This window comes from Belonocnema kinseyi, chromosome 7 (genome assembly GCF_010883055.1).
Source record: "Belonocnema kinseyi isolate 2016_QV_RU_SX_M_011 chromosome 7, B_treatae_v1, whole genome shotgun sequence".
In the NCBI taxonomy this organism is placed as follows: Eukaryota; Metazoa; Arthropoda; class Insecta; order Hymenoptera; family Cynipidae; genus Belonocnema; species Belonocnema kinseyi.
In genome coordinates, this window is record NC_046663.1 from 93858558 (window position 1) to 93872136 (window position 13579).

General features: G+C 32.2%; 1 protein-coding gene across 1 annotated transcript in view; it reads right to left on the bottom strand.

Annotated features, from left to right (window-relative positions):
* Nucleotides 1-1144: 1144 nt before the first annotated feature.
* The window catches only part of LOC117177554 (adenylate cyclase type 2), a 78962-nt gene continuing 66527 nt past the window's right edge, over nucleotides 1145-13579 (bottom strand). The window contains exons 18-21 of the mRNA XM_033368356.1: nucleotides 11866-12075; nucleotides 10124-10304; nucleotides 9873-10008; nucleotides 1145-3713 (exon numbers count right to left, since the gene is read on the bottom strand). Coding sequence (XP_033224247.1) covers nucleotides 3549-3713; nucleotides 9873-10008; nucleotides 10124-10304; nucleotides 11866-12075 — 692 coding nt within the window. The 3' untranslated portion in view covers nucleotides 1145-3548. The remainder of the gene's footprint in view (nucleotides 3714-9872; nucleotides 10009-10123; nucleotides 10305-11865; nucleotides 12076-13579) is intronic.

Consider the following 13579-nt stretch of genomic DNA (forward strand, 5'->3'; position numbering starts at 1 on the left):
CCAATTAGCACAAATGGTAAGTTCCGACAGTGCCTACAAGTGTGCCTACTGGCCGCTAAATGGCAATACCGGTTTCATATGTATACACCTGGTACAAGATAACCATCAAATTATTAAAAAACGTAAAAAATATTTGACACAATGATAAAGTTTTATACAAAATGTAAATATTCGGTTGAGTTTTCCTTCATGTGATGCGGAATTCTCAGCTCTATGGAATGATTGTAGAAAAATATAAAAATTGAAAAAATGGCGGCGGTTTTTCTCAAAATATTCAAAATTAATTTTCTCTAAAACGACTACATATTCTCTAAACTTGGCTTTTAGTAAACAGCTTCTTCCTTTTAAAAAAAAACATTTTTCCAAAACATATAAAAATTGTTAATAAAAAAAAATAACCAAAAAGGAGTAAAGTAGAAAGGAAAACTGTTCTTTGAAAAATCATCTTTAACTTTTTTAATATATGGCATCACATCAATTTATATACTTATTTACTTAATCGTGATTATTTCTATCCGGGCACATTACCGCCTGTCGTATAATTTTTTAATTTGTATTATTTGGTTTTTTTATTCTACCGAAGAAAGTAGTAAATATCAAGGTAAAAAGTTTGAAAAGGAATTTCCTTTGAAAGAGCCTCTGTCACTTTTTTAATGTATGGGACCACTTTTTTCCTTGATATTTACGCCTTTTTTCGTTTTTTTTGTTGAAAAATTTTTTTTTTAATAGGAAGAAGTTGTTTATCAAAAGCCAAACTTGCAGAATATATAGTCCATATTATCGAAAACCTACAACAAAAAATTTAAAATTTGAAAGACCGCCTCTTCGAAATAATTTATTTTGAAAATTTTTAGAAAAACCGCGGCCATTTTCTCAATTTGGAAAATTTGGATATTTTTCTACGATCATTCGATAGAGCTCACCATTCCTGGAAAAAAAATCATTGTATTATTTGAAAAGAAATCAATAGATAATAGATACTATAAAATACAACAATTTCGCATTAATACAATTTTATATTTTAATTTAAAAAGTGCTAAAGACAAAACAAATAATAATATTGCGCGTTTTTATTTTTCAGTTGCTTTGAAAGATTAGATAATATATTAAAGGGATTGAAAAAATGCAAAGAGTATACGCTGCATTTAGTCAGCATACGCTATAATAAATACTTTATTAATTATATGGAATAATCACACTTGTCAGAGAGATTTACAACTTGAAAAAATATATGTACAGAGAGGTATTTACAAATTAACTGGAAGGGCGGGCAAAACATTCTTTTCCTGCCTCGTACAAAAATAAAGGTCTTGGAACGTTATATTGTCATCAAATATACATACCCGCAATTGATCGAGTTATTCACGCAGCAATGAAACACTCTAATTACGTCTGAATCTCATAAATGTGATTTTGCATAAGAGAGACGGACAGACATTTTCACAGTTATCACTTCCATCCGTCCATGAAAACAACTACAGATTTGGGAATGTCATGAAAAACTGGATGTGATCTACGGAAAATATCATCGATCATAAATATAGATTGTATTTTAATTTCGCAATCGTAGATAAAGTTGCAAAACCAGAATAGAGTTTTTCAAAATTAATCTATATCGTTAGAGAATTATAATAAAATTGTAATAAAATTAGATTCTTAAGAAACAAAACACGAACAAATATTTACAATAGCCTATATTATAAATTAGAAAATCCTTTATTTCACATGATTTTGGTTAGATATTACATTTTCCAAAGAAAATTAAATATTAGACTTGACTCTTGTAAAAAATTTACTTCTCAACACGATTCTGGATTGATACAACTTATTTCTCGGATGCTATTAATCCTTTTGTGCACACACGGGTACCCGGGTGCCAATTAAAATTTCGCTTTAGATCTTTTTTGCAAAAATAATCGACTTCAAAGCATAGATACGCCGCGTACACACTCAGCAGATTACCCAGATACTCACCATAAAAAAATTCAACTCTGAGTGAATTATTAATTTCTTATCAAGCTATAATAAGAATTAAATTTTTTATTTGTTAACTTGTATGTGCGGCAACATCTAGGGGCAGCAGGTGAACTGATTTGGTTTTTTGTTGGTTTTACAGTATATGCCTTTGGCACTCACTTTTCGTATTTATTTGTTGAAATAAAGGACAAGGTAACGATTTCAATTCCATAATTATTTCAAAGAATTGAAAAGGGAGGTGGGTACCCCGGGTGGGTAACAACATGCATAAAGTTGGGTGTGCACACAAGGGATAAGGTCTCTTGATGAATGTATATCGCTCAGTATTTGAATTAGAGTGCGAAAATCTCCATTATATAATCGTACTTAGAGCCGACTTTCAGTCTCGTCCATTTTGATTAACGCTTGCGTCCCATAATTACTAAATGCCTAAATCCTTACTTGAATTTAGGTTGGACCAAACGTGTTTTACTGATATCAGAGAAAATGATTCCGCAGTCGAAATTTAAGTCCTGCGTTTCAGTCAGCAACATTCATAGTCAATGAAATTTTTCCTTCTGCAGGATAGTAAAACTCAAATATTGTTTGCCAATGCAATTGGGCATTTGAGAAACTAAACCTGGAGCATGTATCTTAACAGAAGGCCATTGAATCACAAATACATTAAACAGCAAACTATTGAGGTTCTCGAATACAATCAGGGTTACAAAAAATTTTCTCGAGCAAAACCTAAGTCTTCTGGCGGCTTTTATACAAATTTAGATAATAATAAACTAAAATTATTACGATTTCTAAACTATTCAATAGTTTTATATGAAAATTGTGTAAAAAGCTTTATTATACCTTTCTCCGAATTTTTTTGCGAGATGTTTTTGCCTGCTCTAGGTTCTCTAGATAAACGAAATGCTAGAAGACATAAAAATCCAATTTACGTCTGACATCAGAACAAAATTAATAACATTTTTCTTAACAAACATTTTTAAATTCTGATTCCTCTATCAGTCAGTCTCTTTGAGGACACTTTGAAGTTCAGTCCTTGTGAATTTTATTGAACAATTTTTTAAACTGAATCGCTGAGCACAAGTGATTTTTCCCAAATGGCAGTTTTCTTACTTTAATTTTACACCTAAAAAAGCTACAACTTTAATCTATGTATAATACGATTGCAATAAAATTTAACATTCAGACACATGTTTTGAAAATTAATATTTGAATGTTTTTTTAAAAGCCTTAAGGGGACTTCGTTTTAGCGAGAGAAAATGTTATGCAGAGCCGATTTTAGCCTCTTTGATAACCAAGGTTGTCGGAGGGTGGGGGGAGTGGCGGTCTATTGGGAAGTAGGATGACCTTAATAGTAAAAAGATACTGTCTTTTTCCCCATAATCCGATTTCACAAGTTTGCTAATCGCATGATTATTTTTTGCTTATTCTTTAATGTTGTTCTAACCCTTCTTTGGTTTTCCGATTGTCTTTGATCTCTTCTTGCATCCGTTTTGGTCCCTGCATGTTCTTCTTTTTCGACGTGAATGACCAATCGAAGGCTTTTGGAGATGCAGGTGTAAACGGTTTTGTCATAAATTAGTTTCTTCTACGGGTTCCACTTCTTGAAGATGTCTTTCGTTATCGATTCCGACAAAGTATGTCGTCACGAGACCCTTTGGTTTCACCCAAGTCTCGCCTCGGAGGTGACATTTTACTCCATTTTGTTCTAAAACAGCTGCTGTTTCTTTAGTAACCTGAAAAACAACATTTATATTTCTTCGTTAATTTTACCGTTTTAAACATCTCATTTTGTGTCTTAACTGATTTCTAATTGATATTTTTAGTTGAAAACACGAAATCACACGGAGAAAAATGGATCTAAAAACGTTACATTTTGATGTTCAGGGTTAACATATCTTTTGTACATTTGTTGAACTAGAAAAAGCTTTTGACAAGGTAGATAGAAGTAAACTTTGGGAAGTCCTGAAAGAGTATGGAGTCAATGGATGGTTCCTACAAGCTATAGAAACAATATATACGGGTACCAAAACGAGTGTAAGGGTAAATGGGAATTTGAGTGACTATTACGATATTATTTAAGGAGATAGACAAGGATGCGTTATGTCTTCGTAGTTATTTACATTATTTATGGACAAGCGTTTAAGAATGGCTCTTTTCGACGAAGAAGGTGTAGATCTAGAAAGAGTAAGGATACGTGGGTTAGTGTTCACAGATGATAAGGTTGTTATGGCAGAGTCAATTAAACACTTGCAAAGGATGTTGCATAAATTGAATGCAAGCATAAAGAGTATTGGTCTCAAAATTAACGCAAATAAAAGAAGAACTATGGTGTTCGAAGAAAAGAGTAAAAACACTATGCAATATTGTATTAAATGATGAGAGAATTGAACAAGTTGATAAGTTCGTATACCTTCGTAGCTTATTTACTAGGGACAGGAAGATAGATGAGGAGTTAGATAGACGCATAAACGAAGGTAAGAAGGTTATTGGTAGAGTAGGGTAGGGTATAGGGTAGGGTATAGGGTATGGTAGGGTAGAGCAGGGCCCCTTATCAGAATTAAAAATTTATCAAATAAAGCTAAAATGGCAATACATAATTCTATATTTATTCCGACTGTACTACACGGTAGCGAGACATGAACTTATCAAGAAAAAGATAAGAGTAAAATTAACGCAATTGGCATGAGATTCATTCGCATAATATGCGGGAAAACTCTGACGGACAAAGTGAGTGACCAAATAATTCTCAAAGGATGTGGTGCAGAAGAAACGCTACTAAACACATGGGAAAGAAATCTGTTAGGTGGTTTGGGTATGTTGAGAGAATGCCAAATGAACGACTAACGAAACAAGTGTACCAAGGTAAAGTAAATGGAAGCATGCCCACATGAAAACCGCGGAAAGAATGGTTAGAATGTGTGCATGAGACCCTAGCTAGTTAGAAGAGGCATTAAAAGGCACAGAAACACGAGAGCCTGCATAAAAAAATGCATGGACATAAAAGAAGCTAGAGAAGTATGCCAGGACAGAAATGTATGGCGGAAAATAGTTCATAAAAAGAGTGTCAGTAGAGTGAATGACGCCTGAAAGAGAAGACCTTGGATACTAATGGACCCAAGTGGGGAACCTCGCATGACGACTTTGTGTGGTTCTTCACTTGGGGTGATTGCTAGAGAGATTGATCAACAACCTGGGTCGAACCAGTGTTGCGGAACGAACGTATTATTTAAATAAATATCACGAGAATTCTGGATCAATCTAGAAATTTCATATCCCTTCCGCACATTACTCCTTTCCCACCGAATGAGTCACGCCTAAGGGGTCATTCACAAAATACGTGTTACGTTTAGGGGTGTGTAGGTGTCTGCCGAAGTATCATTCTCCATGTTAAGACTAATGGAAAAAGTAACACGCAGGGGGGGGGGAGGGGATCAGAAGTTCCTGAAAAATTTATCACGTATTTTGTGAATGGCCCCTAACCGGAAAGGGAAATGGCTTAATGGTATGATAATAGGACAGCAATCTAGATTTTCAAAGTCAGCATCTGTAGATATTAAAAAGTGAGATATTACTCTGTAGCAACCAAAATGTTCAACTGAAATATTCAAGATATTACATATGCATGGTTATATGTTAAATAACGGCTGTAAATATTTAAGGAGTATACTTATTTCTGGTAATTCCAAGAATTAATTGAGAACATATTTGTGAATTTAAAATTAAACTTAAATGTTCTTACATGAATGAAAAATAGATAAACGATAGAAAACGTCGATTCGATGATACATTCAATCAAGTTGAGTTTATGTGTAATATTTTTAATTTAAAATAAAAAGTAAAAACGTGGTTTGTTAGCGGAGAACGAATGATCTGTAATCTGCATTTAAAATGGTCTGTATTTTAGGTAATTTAAACTCAAATTTATAAACAATTTTTCAAATTTGTTCGAGTGAATATAACCTGAAACTTACGATCACTGTTCCCTCGTGTAGAGAGACAAAAGTCGTTATCCAATTTTAATTAAGGATAGCTGATATTGATTCTTTGGAAATGTTCAAAAATTGTAATATTCCATAATTGTAATATCGAAAACATATCTACATTTAAACATCCATTTTTCTCAGTGCAAATGGAATTTAACATGTGTTTCGGGTTTTCACAAAAGCACTTGGTTACTCTGTGTTTTGACTAGTTAAAACTAGTTTGGACAAATTGTCCTGGTATTTTCGCGTTTTAACAGGTTAAAACTAGTTTCAACTGATTTTGAGTATAAACGGCGACATGTGAATTGAAAACTAATCTAAATTTAATATGGTCTGGACAATTTTTTCGTATATTTTAGGAAATAGCGTCATTTAAATAACATAGGGGCCGTCTATTAAGTATGTTACCAAAAACTTCGGTAACAGGCAGAGAAGGGTCAGTATACAAGGTTACCAAAATCTCTTGGAACGGTCGAATAACTCGAAAATAAAGCATTATAGAAAAAAATATTTAGGGCAAAAATAGCAGAGTATTCAACGGGCTGTTTAATGGTCTTGTCAAAACTTGGGTCCGATTTCTTTTTTTTTTTGTACTTACGGTATCAAACTTCTTTTTTTTTTAATGAGAACCCCTATTTTTGTATTGCCCAAAGTTTATCATTTCCTACAATCTACCCGTATAGCAAAAAAACATTCTCTGACAGTTCGAATAATTCCAGGAAAATTCAAGATCTTTGTTTCGAGTCTTCGTGTGCGAAAAAGAATCTGGCACTATCCTAAAATGATTGCTGTGGTAAGAAAAATAGACTACCATTACCTAAAAATACCCCTCGGAATAAAAAACACTCTCTTTTGCGATATAGAATTCTAAACATTCAGGATTTTTGGGCGATTTACATGACGAGATACTATTTCCCGGGTAGAAATTGCCTCTTTATGTCTAAACTAAATATTGGCTCTCACGAGGCCGCAGCCAGATTTCCTAGCTAGAAGAATCTAGGCTTTCTCTCTGCTGTCTCTCGACAGGTTATTGTCGTATGCTCCTTGTCTTCTATGATTTATATACTCACTTTTTAGCAATATATTTTTTAATTAAACTAGATTATAAGCTTTATTCATAAAGATATATTTGAAAAATAATTCCTATCAATTAATTATTCGCTTGAGGGGAACTTGTAAAGCCCTCGAAAGGTAAAACGGGTAATACAGATGTAAGTGCAAAAAAGTACATTAATATTCTTATGCTTAATTATACTTAAATTTAAAAAAGAACCAATTAACAAAATTACCGAGATGCAAACTTTGAAAAATTTCATTTTTTTCTGAAAAAATTAAAAACATTTGGTGTCTTAAAAATTTGAAAAGAGTTTTTCTTACAGATCGATATAATTTGAAATCACGTAAATACGTTTAAAAATCATATATAATAAATCGAGCTTCAAAAACCTTTTTACCTCATTTCTAAAGTATCGGATGAATGCCGTTAAGCATTTATGATACCGCACTCAGCATGGTATCGTAGTTATAGGGATTAGGCGCTCGACCAATAAACCTGCGGTGAATACGTTTTATTCTCGGCGCTTGCGGATATTTTAATAAACTGCGTTTGTCTTTAGTTATTAGCAATAAGTCTTCTCTAGTCAAATTTTAACAATATGTTTAGTTTTAGAATAAAATGCGGAGTATAGTTAATAATCGAATGTCAATAAAAATGCGAGAAAACGGAGGAGTGTTTGTCAGAGGCTACAGAAAGGTGTAAAATCTTTAGATTAAATTTTTGCAAAGAAAATGTATTTTACAATCGGATTAATATTTTCCTTCTTTGAATTGAAAATTTCTGGTATTAGATTATGGCAATGTGCTGGTTAAACTTTAATACTACTGCAAACATAGCTTATCTATCTAGATTCTATAAAGACCCTATTAATAGGCCTTCATTGGGTTACCTACTGATGAACTCGCTAGCTGAGCGTGACGCTTTCGCTTGCGCCCTCGATAGATTGCCACTTTAGGGCCTCGGTAGAAAATAGGAAATCTAGACAGGGCCTATTAAGAACCAAGTTATAATTTCTGCCCGGGTTGGCCAAAGTCGTGCTGCGGTCTGGGGGTGTTATCAATAGATTGCCACTCCGTAAAAACTACTCTTACGTTTAAAATGCCAAGTTAATACTGTACATAACGATAGACAATTTCCGCCCAAAGCTGAATCCGAAATGAATTCCAAACTAATTCAAGACTATCCTTTAGCCGCAACGAGACAACACAAACGAGTCAGTAAAAGCGCAGAATTGGCATAAATGCGATCAAAATTGCTGCGCGTGGAGTGTTTTTATAAAATAGGTATTCGAAATGACTGCCGTTGAAGGCTAGCCAACGATGGAGACGATAATACAATTCTGTCAAAACATTATGCCGCAACTGTTGTGTTATAAGATTTGCATGGTTTCGTATGCGATGTTTCAGTTCTTCTGAATTGGTAGGTTTGGTCATATAGACATGGTTTTTGAGAAACCCCGAAAAAATAATCACGCCTTTCGAACCAGCGATTGGAGAACGTTCGATTTAGAAATTCTCGTACGATCAACGCATAATGTGCTGCAGCAGTCAAATTATCTTCAAGAAAAAATGGCCCAATCATACCACTTTTTCAGAAACCAGCCCAAACATTAATGATTTGAGGGTACTGTGTATCACGCTCTTTCACCCAGTGAGTGTTGATATCGCTCGAATAATGAAAATTATATCAGTTAACAGCTCCGCTTAGTTCAAATTTTTAATTATCAAAATCATCTCCCTTCAACTCCTGGATGAGAAATACTTTAAAATGATGCCATTTGTTTCTCTGAAGCACTCGGTGGACGGATGATTTTCTAGCATCAAACGTCTGTGTAAACTTGCTCAAACTAGAATGAGGATTTTCTAAGACGGATCTCTCCAACTCCGGTAATTACTTAAATTTCCTGAATCCCGTAAGTTCAGTAAATTCTTTGAATTCCATACATTTTTTTAATTCCGTCAATTTCTTGAATTCCGAGAATCCTCCAAATTCAGAGAATTTGAAGGATTTCAAAATAATGAAAGTAATTCAGCGAATTTAGACCAGGTCAAACAATTTCGAAGAATTTAAAGAATTCAGATAATTCAAGAAATTCCGGGTAATACAGAAGATTTCAATGAAGTTAGAAGAAGTTAAAATAACATGAAAAACCAAGAGAATTCCAAGCAATTGACAAGAATTAGTAAGAATGCATAGAATTCAAACCAACTATAATGGTCAAAGTGGGTAATAAAATAATCCTAAAAAAATATGGTGTAGAGGAGACACTAGTTAACATATGCGAAAGAAATTGTTTGAGTTGGTTCGGGCATATTGAGAGAATAAAAAATGAACGACTAACGACAAAAGTGTAAAAGTGAATGGCAGTCTGCCCAGAGGCAAACCGAGGACAGAATGGTTAGAATGTGGATATGAAACCTTAATTAAAAGAGACATAAGAAGCCATAGAAACGCAAGAGCTTACATTATAAATGCATGGACTTGAAGGAAGCTAGAGAGGTATGCTAGGACAGAAAAGTGTGGTGACAAATAGTTTATAAAGAGTGTCAGTGGAGTGGATTACCCCTGAAACGAAAGACCTTGAATACTTATGTGGCCGAATGGGGAGCTTCATATAGTCGTATTAGACGATCAAAACAAAACAGATTTTTTTCATGGGACAGCAGATGAATGTTTTTGGTCTTTTGTGTATTTTATCGTGTTTTGTTTACTAATTATTTATTGGAATAAACGAAAAGCAAACGATTTCCTATGCATAATTATTGAAAAAATTGATACCCGGATATCCAGGGTTTGTAGGAACGTGGATAAAGTTAGTTGTGCACTTAACATGTTTATGTACGGCCCAATACCTGAATCCTTCCTGCAGTGCCTGTGGTGTCCATTCGAGATGCCATATTAACAGCATCTCCCCAAATATCGTAAAGAGGTTTCTGAGCTCCCACAACTCCAGCTGTGACTTCGCCATGGGATATTCCTATTCTCAGCCTAATTTAGTAATTTAAACAATATTAATCCGAAGCTACAATAATTATGTTTATCATGTTTTAGTCCAATTTTTAGACGTGAATGAGAACTTTGAAGAAGATCTAATATTTCTTACACATATGGCTTCGTAGTAGGAAAAAATTCAGTGTTCATCTTGTCCAGGACAGCCATCATCTGAACTGCAAATTGAGCCATAACTTTGACTACATCATCCTGTGTATCATATTCACTTACAGAACTATGCATGGAATCTCTTCTTGTTGCTTCTAAACCGCAAGCAGCCATATAGGTGGTACCTACATCCATTGTTCAATCATGTGAGAAAGAATGTTAATAATTCAAATTTAATCACAGGGATTACAGAGGTTCAGTGGTTCCATTTTAGGTAAAAAGGGTATTTTGCAAAAAAGGAGATTAAAACGGGATTTCATTTATTCTTAAGAATGGATCATATCATTTAGATTTCTCGTGAATATTGCACAAAAAACCCTATAACAGTAGCCACTTTTATTTAACAAGTTTTCTGGTCATTTTTGTGTTCTAGAAAATTTTTCAGCTGCAATTGAAAAAAATGTTAAACACCTAAGCATTTTCTACTGATCAAAATATATGAGAAAAGATTCGAGAAGGTCATAGATTGTAAACTAGATGAACAACAGAATTATGTAAAAAATGCTCATATTGAACACATTTTAAAACGGATTTTTATAAGTAGACAAAGTATTTTTCTAAGTAAGTTGAAATGAAATAATTAGAAGAAAAAAACTGTTTGAATCAGTTGAAAGCTCAAAGTTATTCAAACAAATTTTTAAGTTCAAGTTGAAAATTACACTACTTGGTTAGAAATTAAGCAGCTATAATTTCTTTAAAATTCATATACTACTTGAAGATTCATCATTTTAGTTGAAAGTTCATCCATTTGTATAAACATCTGATTATTTTGCTGGAAATCCATTTTTTATTGATTGAACATTAATTCTTTTAACTCAAAATTTAAATATTCCATTTATGATATGGAAATCATATTTTTTTTTGTAGAAATTTCATCTTTTTGGTTAAGATGTAACTAAATAGTAGAAAACTAATCTTTTTAGATTAAAGATTAAACTTTTTGGTTAAAAATGTAACTGATTTTTATTTAAAATTAAAATCTCTATTGCTTGCGAATTCAACTACTTGATGGAAAGTCAAAATAATTGATTATAATTCTTTTTTTCATTGAAGAATCATAATTCTAGTTGAAAATGCATCTATTTGGTTGAAAAATCAACTATTTCGTATCACTTAAGAAGGTATTTTGTAGTTGAAGATCATAATTTTAGTTGAAAATTTATCTTTTGATTGAAAATGAAACTATTTTCTTGAAAAATGGTCTTTTTGTTAATTTAAAATAACTCTCTTTTTTTAGAAATTTAATCTTATTGGTTAAAAATGCATCTTTTCGTTAAAAGTTAATCTTTTTTAAGATTTAACTGATTTGTTAAAAATTCGTATTTTTAACTTGAATTTAACTATTTTTTATTTAAAATATTTAGCTGAAGATTCATAATGAAATTTAAGTTGAAAATACATCTCTTTGGTTTAATTTGTTTTATATTAGTTCATTCGTTTAACTGAAAATGTAACTATTCTGTTTACAACTCTTTTCAAATGAATCAAACATTTATAAAAATAAGGAAAAGGGGAAAAATTGGGTAAAAATGATCGATTTTAGGCGTTTTTGGAAATTTTTTAATTTAAGGGGAAAAATGGGAAAAAGGGGAAAAAAATATTAGGTATAAAAGTGGACGGATATCTGCAATCATAAAATTGTAGTACAATTCACTTCAGTCGTTTATAAAATCATTTATATCTTACCAGCTATCTTAATTTTCTCAACTCTGCAGTGGAAATTGGGCTCGAAGAGGAGCTTGTCAAATTCGCAAATAATCTCATTTAGATCAACCAAAATATTGCTCTCATCGATTGACAAATCCGAGAGGGACGCAAACATCACTGCTACATTATCATGTGCCTCGTGATAAAGTTCGTTTTCCTCTGTGCGATTCATGTTCAGATAAAATTCCGCTACAATAAGTTAGAATTATTTTGTAAGCATATGAAAATTTTGTTAAAAATGGAAGATCTGAACTTAATTGTTTACTTTTTTAGGGTTTCGTGCGCAGAATAAAAACCTTTTATAATTTTAGTCAAGTGTCCGTCCGTGCCACGGTGGTCGAGAAATTCCGAAAAGAACACTGGAAGTTAAAGTATTCGATACGCAGATACAAATATAATAATATAAATGAATATAGTGAAAAGTTTAAGAGACAATTTTAATCTTATAAAAAAATTTTAAAACGAATAGATATCTATCGAACTATTCCGGGATTAAGTATTTTCTCTTTATGAAAATAATGACCAAATACTTCCCAATGTTTTTTTTTAATTTATAAGTTGTTACACATAAATTTTCGTAATTTTTATTAAACAGTGATATTAAGAATTGCGTTATATCTACACATACACACAGAAAAATACTGTTTTTACTAAATCTGCTGCGAATGACTTCATGATATTGTTTAACTGGCAAGTTTTATTCCAATTTAACAATTATAATTTTTATTAACAAATTACATAAGTAATGTATGTAAAAAATTGCATTATATTCATACAATCTTGAAGGAAAAATGCTGTATTTTCTAGAAAAACATCCTACGAACAATTTTATGATAGTACTTGACCTGAAAAGTTTATTTTAACATAACTCAATAAATTCAATTCTTATTAACAAATTATAGATATAGAAAATTATTTAATATTCGCATTTGTAATAAAAGGTCTGTTTAACATAGTGCCAAAACGTGAAGAATGTTTTTCTTTAGCCAAAATATAAATATTGAGCAATTTTTTACATAATTTGCGAATACAAATTTAATTTGTTGATTTCGAATAAATAATTACAGCCAAATGACATCGTAAAGTTATTTGCAGGATGTTTTTATTACAAAAAAAAAACTTTTTCTAATAATATATACGTAAGATAACATCATAAAGCAAGATAGCAAGGTAACATGAAATTAACAAGAAAAAATATTTAATCCCAGACAAGTTCGATAGATATCTAATTTCTTACGAAATTTGTTTATAACAATAAATTTGTCGCATAAATAATTTGTTTTTACTATGTTTGTGTATGTGTATCGAATTCTATCGATTTCTGGTGTATTTTGCTTGTTTAAATGAACGAAAAACATAGTACATTAGGAAATCCTATCTTTCTTGCACTGTTTAATAACGAAAATTTTTTAACAAAATAAAAATGAGAAATAACCGGCTTTGAGGCATATATGCAGAATTTTATGCAGGGTATTTAAGAAAAGAATTTCAAAATCGCTAAAAAATGTGCGAAGTGAGAGGTAGTGAGTGGTAGGGTAGTATGGAAAGTAGGCGAAGTGAGGGGAGCTATAATAGTGATTCAAATGTGAGTAAGGGGCGGGAAATGAGGGAGGTCGTAGCAATACAAAAGAAGTAGGAACAGAGTTGGGAAGAGAGGTTGGGAAACTAAGAGGACAAAAATTAATGGAGGGGA